The following is a 10,546-nucleotide window of genomic DNA, read 5'->3' as shown; positions in this document are numbered from 1 at the left end:
AGAATACAAAGCTTCCTTGTCTCTCATATGCTCTCTTGTTCTTTTAGTTTCTTGCAATTATAGTTTTTACTATTATTTTATAACACGTTATCAGCACGAGTTCTACCTTAATCTCTTTCAGTGTTCCTAACTCCTTCATTTCCACGTATTTCTGTTTGTGAAGGTAGTCCGTTTATTCTATTGATCATACATGTTATATTCATGTTCTCCTTCTACGTTTCTTTGCTCTCGTTTTCTTTCTTCTCATATGTATATGTTTATGTATTATATATATACTTTAATAATACTACAGATTTACATGTACATATTTATTCAGCCTTTAGAATTTTTCCTGAGTACTATTTTATTGCAATCAGTTTTATATACCATTCAATTTTTGTTAATATGTATCTGGTTATATATTTGTAGAATTACTATGATTATTCTCACCATTAACTTAAATGTAATTATGTGAAGTTTTTCCGTTGGTTTTTTTTTAATATATATGTGTGATTGGTTTTTAACTTGTTCATATTATTTATGTCTACTAGTACAACATTGCCTCACCAGTTTCATTATATTATTTTTCATGTTATTATACTCTATTGTTGTGCCCGTTCGATTTAGTTAATTCACATGTACTATATTTTCTTTCATTGTTATAATTATTGTTGTGCCCGGTTGTCAGTTTCTATTCCTAATATTTGATATTCATATATTTTAAACCTTTTGATTGATTATAAATTATCATTTAAATTCTTATTGACTTTATTTTTTTGTCATATAATAGTTTCACAATGTCGAATCTTACAAAGCTTGAGTTTGTTGCCCTTGATATTTCTGGCAACAATTATTTAGCTTGGACTCTTGATGCTGAGATCCACCTAGATGCTATGAATCTCGGAGAAACAATTAAAGAAGGAAATGAAGCATCTTCACAGGATCGCGCGAAGGCGATGATATTCCTTCGTCATCATCTCCATGAAGGATTGAAAATTGAATATTTGACGGTAAAAGATCCATATGTCCTGTGGAGTAATTTGAAAGAAAGGTATGACCACCAAAAGACCGTAATACTTCCAAGTGCTCGCTATAATTGGATGCACCTACGTTTACAAGACTTTAAAAGTGTAAGCGAGTATAATTCCGCAATGTTTAAAATTACTTCTCAATTAAAGTTATGCGGAGAAAGTGTTATGGAAAAAACATATTCTACTTTTCATGCCTCTAATATGCTCCTGCAACAGCAGTATCGAGAGCAAGGCTTTAAAAAATATTTTGAGTTAATTTCATGTATGCTTGTTGCCGAGCAAAATAATGAACTGTTGATGAAAAATCATCAATCCCATCCAACTGGATCAACACCATTTCCTGAAGCGAATGCTGCATCTGTTGATGATTTTGGGCGTGGTCAACGTCACCGCCGAGGTCGTGGACGCGGACGCGGATGCGGTCGCGGACGCGGTCGCGGTCGTGGTTATGGTCGTGGTTATAATAACCAAAACTCTTCAAATTTCAAGAAGACCACATCTCACCACCAGAAGTGGGAGAATAAAGAGGAAAAACAAGAAGAAAGAGGTTCTCAAAATAAAGCCTCCAAGAATAATGAAGATGTTTGTCATAAGTGTGGCATGAGAGGACATTGGCGACGCACATGTCGCACGGCTAAACATTTTGTTGATCTTTATCAAGCATCATTGAAAGAAAAAGGAAAAGGTGTAGAAACAAACCTTGCTGAACACCATGATCCCACGGACTTTTCGCACTTAGATGTCGCAGATTTCTTTGAGAATAATGATGGAAATTTTGAGAATTTAATTGCTGATGGAAACATCAATATAGCTTGAAAATGATGTTCTTGCACCATATTACCCTAAGTGTGTTATATTAAGGGGTGCTTTTATTTTTAGTGTGTTTTGTAATTTTCAGTGTGTTTTATTTTGGGCTTGTCTTGTAATTTTTGGTGTGTTTTTATTTCTAGTGTGTTTTATATAAAAAAAATATGATTGTGGTTTGTATGTTATATTCTCATAATTCTTTATTTTATTTTTATGAAGAAATATGGATATCAATGATGACAAAGATGGTGCTAAAGTTAATGGTGAAGCCCTTTGCTTGGCAGACAGCGGAACAACACACACCATTCTTAAAGATAAAAGATGTTTTTCCCAACTTATATTAGTTGAAGCTAATATTAACACAATATCTGGTGTTGCAAACCTTATTGAAGGTTCCGGAAGAGCTAATATATTGTTACCCGGTGGCACAAAGCTTATAATTAACGACGCAATGTATTCAAGTAGATCGAAAAGAAATCTACTAAGTTTTAAAGATATTCGTCGTAATGGTTACCATATTGAGACAACAAATGAGAAAGACGTTGAATATCTTTATCTTACGTCTATTGTCTCTCGAAAGAAAAATATATTAGAAAAGCTACCATCATACTCTTCTGGATTATATTATACATTTATAAATCCAATTGAGTCCTATGTGGTGATGGATCAAGAGTCAAATAATCCAAGAAATTTTATTCTTTGGCATGACCGTTTGGGTCATCCGGATTCGATAATGATGAGAAGAATTATAGAAAATTCACATGGACATCCTTTAAAGAACCAAAAGATTCTTTTGTCCAAAGATTTCTCATGTGCTGCTTGCTTTCAAGAAAAAACTTATTATAAGGCCGTCCCCAATGAAAGTTGCAATTGAATCTCCTGCATTTTTAGAACGAATTCAAGGAGACATATGTGGTCCTATAATTCCATCATGTGGACCATTTCAGTATTTTATGGTACTAATAGATGCATCGACGTGTTGGTCACATGTTTGTTTATTATCTACTCGTAATATTGCTTTTGCGAGACTCTTTGCTCAAATAATCCAATTATGGGCACAATTTTCAGATTATACAATAAAAAAAAATTCGTCTTGATAATGCAGGAGAATTTACATCCCAAGCTTTTAATGATTATTGTACGTCAATTGGGATTATTGTAGATCATCCTGTTGCTCACACGCATACGCAAAATGGGTTAGCAGAATCTTTTATTAAAAGATTGAAATTAATTGCGAGGCCTTTACTTATGAAAACAAAGTTACCAAGTTCTGTTTGGGGACATGCCATATTACATGCAGCAGCACTTATTCACATAAGGCGAACTGCATATCATAAATACTCCCCATTACAACTTGTTTCAGGGTGAGAACCAGATATTTCCTATCTAAGAGTTTTTGGTTGCACGGTATATGTTCCAATTGCTCCACCACAACGCACTAAGATGGGTCCTCAAAGAAGGCTGGAAATTTATGTTAGATTTGAATCTCCGTCAATAATTAAATATCTCAAACCCTTGATGGGTGATCTTTTTACTGCACGCTTTGCAGACTGTCAATTTGATGAGACAATTTTCCCAGCATTAGGGGGAGAGAAACAACAGCTGGAAAAACAAAAAATTTTATGGAATGCATCATCTTTATTGCATTATGATCCTCGTACGAATCAATGTGAGTTAGAAGTTCAGAAAATCATTCACTTGTAAAAAAATTACAAACCAGTTACCTGATGCATTTACTAATGTTAAGAAAGTAACAAAATCACATATACCAGCTGAAAATGCTCATGTTCGAATTAATGTGCCTATAGGGCAAACTACAAATGTATTAGCAAACGAGTGTAAGGCACGCCAAAAGCATGGTAGACCTATCGGTTCCAAGGATAAAAATCCAAGAAAGAAAAAGGAGCAAAATAAGCAGGTTGGCACTTCTAAAGTTACTAATATTCTTGATGAGCCTGTGAGAGAAATAGTTGACATAACTGAACAAGAAACCCTAGAAGAGGTATAGGTACCTGAAAATGATGTTAATGAAGAGATCTCAATAAGTTATGTAACTTCAGGAAAACGATGGAACCGAAATGAAATTATTGTCGACAGCATATTTGCATATGCAGTAGCTCTTGATATTACAAAAGAAAGCGAGGATCTTGAACCGAAGTCCGTTGAAGAATGTCGACGTAGAAATGATTGGCCAAAATGGAAAGACACAATCCAGGCAGAACTAAATTCACTTGAAAAACGCCAAGTCTTTGGACCTGTTGTCCAAACACCTGAAGGTGTAAAATCTGTAGGCTACAAATGGGTATTTGCGCGAAAACGTAATGAGAAAAATGAAGTTGTGAGTTACAAAGCACGACTTGTAGCCCAAGGTTTTTCTCAGAGACCTGGTATTGATTATGAGGAAACATATTCTCCAGTGGTGGATGCAATTACATTCAGATTTTTGATTAGCCTGGTAATTTTAGAAGGACTTCATATGCGTCTAATGGATGTTATAACAGCTTATCTGTATGGATCACTTGATAGTGATATTTACATGAAAGTCCCTGAAAGACTAAAAATGCCTCAAGCATGCAATTCAAAACCCCGGGAAATATTTTTGATTAAATTACGAAGATCTTTGTATGGATTAAAGCAATCTGGATGCATGTGGTATACTCGTCTCAGCGAATATCTTTTAAAAGAAGGATATATCAACAATCCAATTTGTCCATGTGTTTTTATCAAGAAATCAAAGTCTGGATTTGCTATTATTGCAGTTTATGTTGATGATTTGAATATTATTGGGACTCTTGAAGAACTTAATGAGACGATAACATATTTGAAAAATGAATTTGAAATGAAAGATTTGGGTCAAACAAAATTTTGTCTTGGCTTGCAGATCGAACATTTATCTGGAGGAATTTTTGTTCATCAATCGACTTATATTGAGAAGGTATTAAAACGTTTTAATATGGATAAATCTCATCCATTGAGTTCCCCCATGGTTGTTTGATCCCTTGATGTGAAAAAGGACCCCTTTCGTCCTCAAGAGGAAAATGAAGAGATTCTTGGTCCAGAAGTACCATATCTTAGTGCTGTTGGAGCACTAATGTATCTTGCTAATTGCACGAGACCTGACATAGCATTTTCTGTTAGTTTACTAGCAAGATATAGTTCTTCACTAACTCGAAGACATTGGAATGGTGTTAAACAAATACTTCGTTATCTTCGTGGTACATCAGATATGGGATTATTTTACTCGCAGGGCTCGAAGTCAGAATTGATTGGATATGCAGATGCTGGATAATTGTCAGATCGACATAAAGCGCGATCACAAACCGGGTACTTGTTCACATATGGTGGTACTGCTATATCTTGGCGCTCCACAAAGCAAACTCTTACAGCTACATCTTCGAATCACGCTGAAATATTAGCAATTCACGAGGCAAGTCGAGAATGTGTGTGGTTAAGATCTCTAGTACAGCATATAAGAGAAACATGTGATCTCTCATTTGTCAAAGGAAGTCCAACACTGTTGTATGAAGATAATGCAGCCTGTATCGTTCAACTCAAAGGAGGTTACATTAAAGGAGATAGAACTAAGCATATTTCACCAAAATTCTTTTCCACGCACGAGCTTCAAAAGAAAGGAGAAATAGATGTCCATCAAATTCGCACCAGTGATAATTTAGCAGATTTATTTACAAAGGCACTTCCTACGACAACATTTGAGAAATAAGTACATAAGATTGGCATGCGTCGGCTCAGAGATCTTTGAAGAAGACATGTCGACATGAGGGGGAGACCTTTTGCGCACTGTACTCTTTTTTCCTTAGCCTAGGTTTTATCCCATTGGGTTTTCCTGGCAAGGTTTTTAATGAGGCAGTTATAAAGCGCAAATCCTACAAGAATAATGTACTCTTTTTCCCTTCACTAAGATGTTTTTTCCCACAGGGTTTTTTTTTTCTTAGTGAGATTTTTAACGAGGCATATTCTTAATAGGTAGCATCCAAGGGGGAGTGTTGTAAATCAATTACATTGGATGCAACATCTTGGTATTCCATAACCTACATGGATATTATGTCACTCATTTAAACCCCATTATTTCCCCTCTTAATTCTGTATATTAGTCTCCATAACTCCTCCTTAATATTGCATGTAACCTATGTAACTTATGTCTTCTCCTATGACCTCTAGTTATGATCCTTAGGCTATAAATAATGAAGCTATTTGCTTGTATGGATACTACTTACGAGCAAGAATACAAAGCTTCCTTGTCTCTCATATGCTCTCTTGTTCTTTTAGTTTCTTGCAATTATAGTTTTTACTATTATTTTATAACAAGAAGAAATATTTAATAAATAAAAAAATGTGAGGATAAACAACACAACATGGGGGAAAAGAATAAAGGAAAACAAAACATAAAAAACATTAACTGAAATAAAGCTAAATATAAAAAAGATCAAAAGATATAAATAAATAAATAAATGAGAGGTTAAAAAACAAGAAATAGGAAAACATAATAAAAGAAAGCAAAAAAAAAAAAAAAAAAAGCCGAAAAAAAAGAATGTTTCCTACGTTGAATTTGAGGGGAGAAATGTACAAAAGGCTACATGGAAAACAAATTAAGGGAAAAATTAATAAGGTAAATATCAAAATATACAAGATATTTAAGGGGAAGCAACCTAAGAAATAGAAAAATGAGAAGAAAAGGAAAAAAGAAAAAAAGAGATCAAAAGATGCAATTAAAAAAAAAGGAGGACAAAAAAGAAAAGCAAAAAAACAAAAAACAAAACAAAAAGGAATAAATGGGGGAGAGAGGAAACTGACCAAACTCACAAAGTAGGGAAAAAGAATAAAAGAAAACAAAAAAAAAAAAGGTTTCCTGCGTTATATTTGAGGGGAGAAATGTACAAACCGCTACAAGGAAAACAAACTAAGCGAAAAAAATAATAAAGTAGACATTAAAATATATAGGTAGGGCTATTTATGAGTTGGGTTGGTGCGGGATAAGACTTTTTTTCCCGCCTTAAAGTGTACGAGTTGCACATATTTAACCTCAACGATGTTAGAAAAATTTCACAACCCAATGATATTTTGGTTGGGTTGGGGCGGTGCGGGGTGGGTTGGGTGATCAGTTTCAACGTTCAAATAATTAATGACTCAAAGTTTAATCAAACATTCAAACTTCATCATTAAATAAAAATAATAACTCTAACATTCAAACAGATAGAAATTTAAAGTTCAATCCAACATCAAGCATGAAGCAAAGTAGTCCATCCAACATCAAACATAAAGCAAACATAAATTAGGCTACACTCATAAATTAGTCTTAACATAAAGCAAACATAGAGGCTTAATTCAAACATGAAGAAACTAAAGAGTACAAATGAGTTGTCTGCCTAGGGTTAGATATAGAAGAGGCAAGTTAGAGCCCGGGTTGGGTTGGGGCATGCGCGCCATTATAGGCACGACTCACACCCTGCCCTAAAATTTCGGGTCAGACATTAAATGGGCCGAAAAAAAAAATTTAATACTAAAAATTGTATTTTTTGGGTTGGGTTGGGGTGGGGTGGGTTGGGCCTATGGGTTTTGCGGGTTTATGAACATCCCTATATATAGGCCATGTTTGGTGGCTGATATTGTATTGTATTATATTGTATAAGGTATATTGTATTGTGTTATATTGTTATAATTCAATACGATGTTAAGTGTCAAGATGTACTATATATGGAGTCAAAATGTAAAATTTTAAAACTTTGAGGTCAAATGTATTTTTTTTAAAAAAATTGGGGTCAAAATATAATTTTTTAATACTTAGTGTTAAATTTTAATTTTCTAAAAGTTTAGGGGTCAAAATATAATTCTAAAAGGTTTTAGGGCTAAAATGTAATTTTACAAAAATTGTGTGAAAATGTAAAATTTTTAAAAAATATAAATTTGTATTGCGCCCCTCAATTTTTAAGCAATTATAAGCTCTGTCATGACCTTATGTCAGCCGATCAAACTTTGTAAGGAACTAAAACCGAAATAGTTACAGTTGTAACCTGACATAAATCATGGATCCGCTACAAAATAATATAATACAATACGTCAAAAATGAGTCATATTCTATTATACGATATATATTGTATTAATTAGCATTTGTATTAGTTTATACAATACACGGTCACACCAAACATTCTACTAATGTATAATTATCAATATGTACTCTAATATGGTCAAACAAACATGTTCATAAAGTATTTGAGAGGAAGCAACCTAAGAAATAAAAAAGTGAGAGAAAATGACAAAAAAAAATCAAAAGATGCATAAAGAAAAAAGATAGGATGACAAAAAAAAAAACAAACAAACAAAAGATCACAAAGCAAAAGGAAAAACAAAGAGTTAAAAAATGGAATAAATGAGGGGAGGGAAACGGACGAAACGTTTCATTCATTTCCAGGCTTCCCCTCAAAAGCGGATTCTCCTTTAGGAGAATGTAGAGATTTTATTTTTTCACTTGTCTTTTTTTTGCCTCTCTCCACATTCTCTCTCTTATCGCTCTCTCACTCAGGCTCTCTCTCTCTGCCCCCTCTTTCGTCCTCTCTTCATCGTCCATTCTGCCACCCTCGTCTCTTGCTCCCCTTCGCCACACCTTCTCTCTCTTCCACGTCGACATGGTTGCCGTGATTTGAATCTTGCCGAAGCCGCATCTCTAGTTTGCCATCATGATTAGAAGTCACATTCGCTGAGAGATCGCAAAATCATCGCATTCTCTTTCACCGGCGCACCTTTTATCTCTTTGTCACTGGATCTAGTAAGATCTGGCCAGATCTATTCCAATCATGAAGGACATCGATTTCTTATGGAGTTCCTTCTCACGTCCTCTCCACGGCGGTGAACTTGCTTGCGAGTATGGTTCTACGTTGAGGCCTGCAGCTGCGTGCAATGGCGGAGCGAGACTTCTATTTCAGTGAGGGCATATACTAAAGTTTTGTCTTGAAGTAATAAAAAAATGTGAAATTTAGTGGGAGGGTGTATAAAAAAAAAAAAAAAATTTATTTCAATGGGACAAAATGAAAAAATGACAAAATTTTCAAGGCTATTTAAAATAAATAAAAAAAACTCAGTGGAGGCAGCTGTTTCCACTCTATCTCCAAGTGGCTCTTATCCAAGTCGGTGTCGATCTCCATGCGTTGCCATCACCTAAGTTGGCCAATCTCCTTGCAATGTCCGTCGTCCGCTAGGATCATGGATGCGAGGAAGGCTCCGATCCATCGTCATCTTCTCTCCCTCCCTCTCTCCGGCATCCTTGCTTTGATTCGACGGCGATCACGTCAACAAGCTTGGCAAGTTTCAAATCCATATTTATTTTGTCCACTGCTCTTGGTAACATTCAAACCACAGATTCGTTGAATCTTAGATTTGTGGAAAACGTTATTTTGAATGATTTGCTATTTATTATTGTATGATTCATATGATTTTTTGATTGATTTTTTCATTCCAAGATTTGACTGATTAATCTGGGCGGTGCCACGACATCGGAGTTTTGTGGAGTGAATGACGGTGGCTCATTGTGTTGATGGTAGTGCTAGTTAAATTTAACTGAGTTTCTGGACTAGTTATTCACATTTGTATGTAGATAGAAATAATTATTTAGTTACGAATTATTTGTCAGCATTACATGAATTCCGTTTTGGTAGCTTTTGAACAGTAAGACACAGGAAGCTAGGTCCAAGAAAGATACCTTGAAAGCTCGTGCACTATCTGCATAGAATGTCCGAACACCCTGACAGCGGAACCAAACTTGTCCTGGACTCTAACCAAGTCCAAGAGCACATGGGCTCGTGGGCTGAGGCCCAAAAGGCTGATTCCTCAGCTGCCAGTGATGAAACGACTAGAGAGGAGGGTCGTTTAACACTTGAGTTTATCAAAGAAGCAGAGAAAGGTGAAAAGAGGGTCGAAGGAGAGGGAGTGAAGTTATGTGAAACCAGGAAGCGCGTGAGACCTCGCTGGCTTAGGGAGTTCGTGATGGCTGAGCGAAGATTTGTGGAATCCTAGCCCAACCGTTTTTCTGTTATGCTATTTTGTTAATTTTTCTGATTTTTAGAAATTGTAAGGAGAAAATATATATACCTTGTTTTGTATTGAGATGGGCACGTTGAATAAGAATTTTCCTCTGAATTGGAGTTGGGCACTGACTCGAAGAGTGCGATTTACCATAATATTGGTGCTTTCATTGAATTCCTTGAGTAAGGATGAAGAACGAGGAGATTGTTGGGTTAATGAAGGCTATGGAGGTGAGTTTCAAACAGCATGCAGAAGACCAGCTTTCAAAATTTTCGTCCCTTCTGGAGCAGCACATGGCGAGCACAGGCCAATGTTTGTCTCAGATCTCTCAAGCCCAGGCCAATCCAGCGTCGATGACGGAGGTCACGGCGGGACCTTATCCGGCGTCTGCAGACTCCAATCGCCTGGGAGGCAATCGCAGTGATCAGGGGCATTCAACAAGTGATTTGACTGTTCTTTTGAAGACTCTCAGGGTTGATGTGCCACGGTTTGATGGCTTGAACGTGGAAAACTGGATCTACCGGATCAATAAGTTTTTGCATCAAATTGCACCAACGACCCAACTAGCGATGGTGGTGTTCCATTTAGATGGCGAACCTTTAATGTGGTATCAGTGGATGGAGAAAGGTGGAGCTTTAACGAGCTGAGAGGTATTTATCCATGAATTACGTAAGCGATTTAGAGCGTCGATTTAC

General features: G+C 35.8%; 1 protein-coding gene across 1 annotated transcript; it reads left to right on the top strand.

Moving 5' to 3' along the window:
* Nucleotides 1-776: 776 nt before the first annotated feature.
* On the top strand, nt 777-1,826 carry LOC112093620. The gene has a single exon (XM_024172426.1). It carries the CDS (start codon nt 777-779, stop codon nt 1,824-1,826), a length of 1,050 nt encoding a protein of 349 aa, XP_024028194.1.
* The last annotated feature ends 8,720 nt before the right edge of the window (nt 1,827-10,546 follow it).

Source organism: Morus notabilis, unplaced genomic scaffold (genome assembly GCF_000414095.1).
Source record: "Morus notabilis unplaced genomic scaffold, ASM41409v2 Scaffold95, whole genome shotgun sequence".
In the NCBI taxonomy this organism is placed as follows: Eukaryota; Viridiplantae; Streptophyta; class Magnoliopsida; order Rosales; family Moraceae; genus Morus; species Morus notabilis.
Note: the sequence above shows the minus strand (reverse complement) of the source record. Positions and strands in the feature narration are given on the sequence as shown.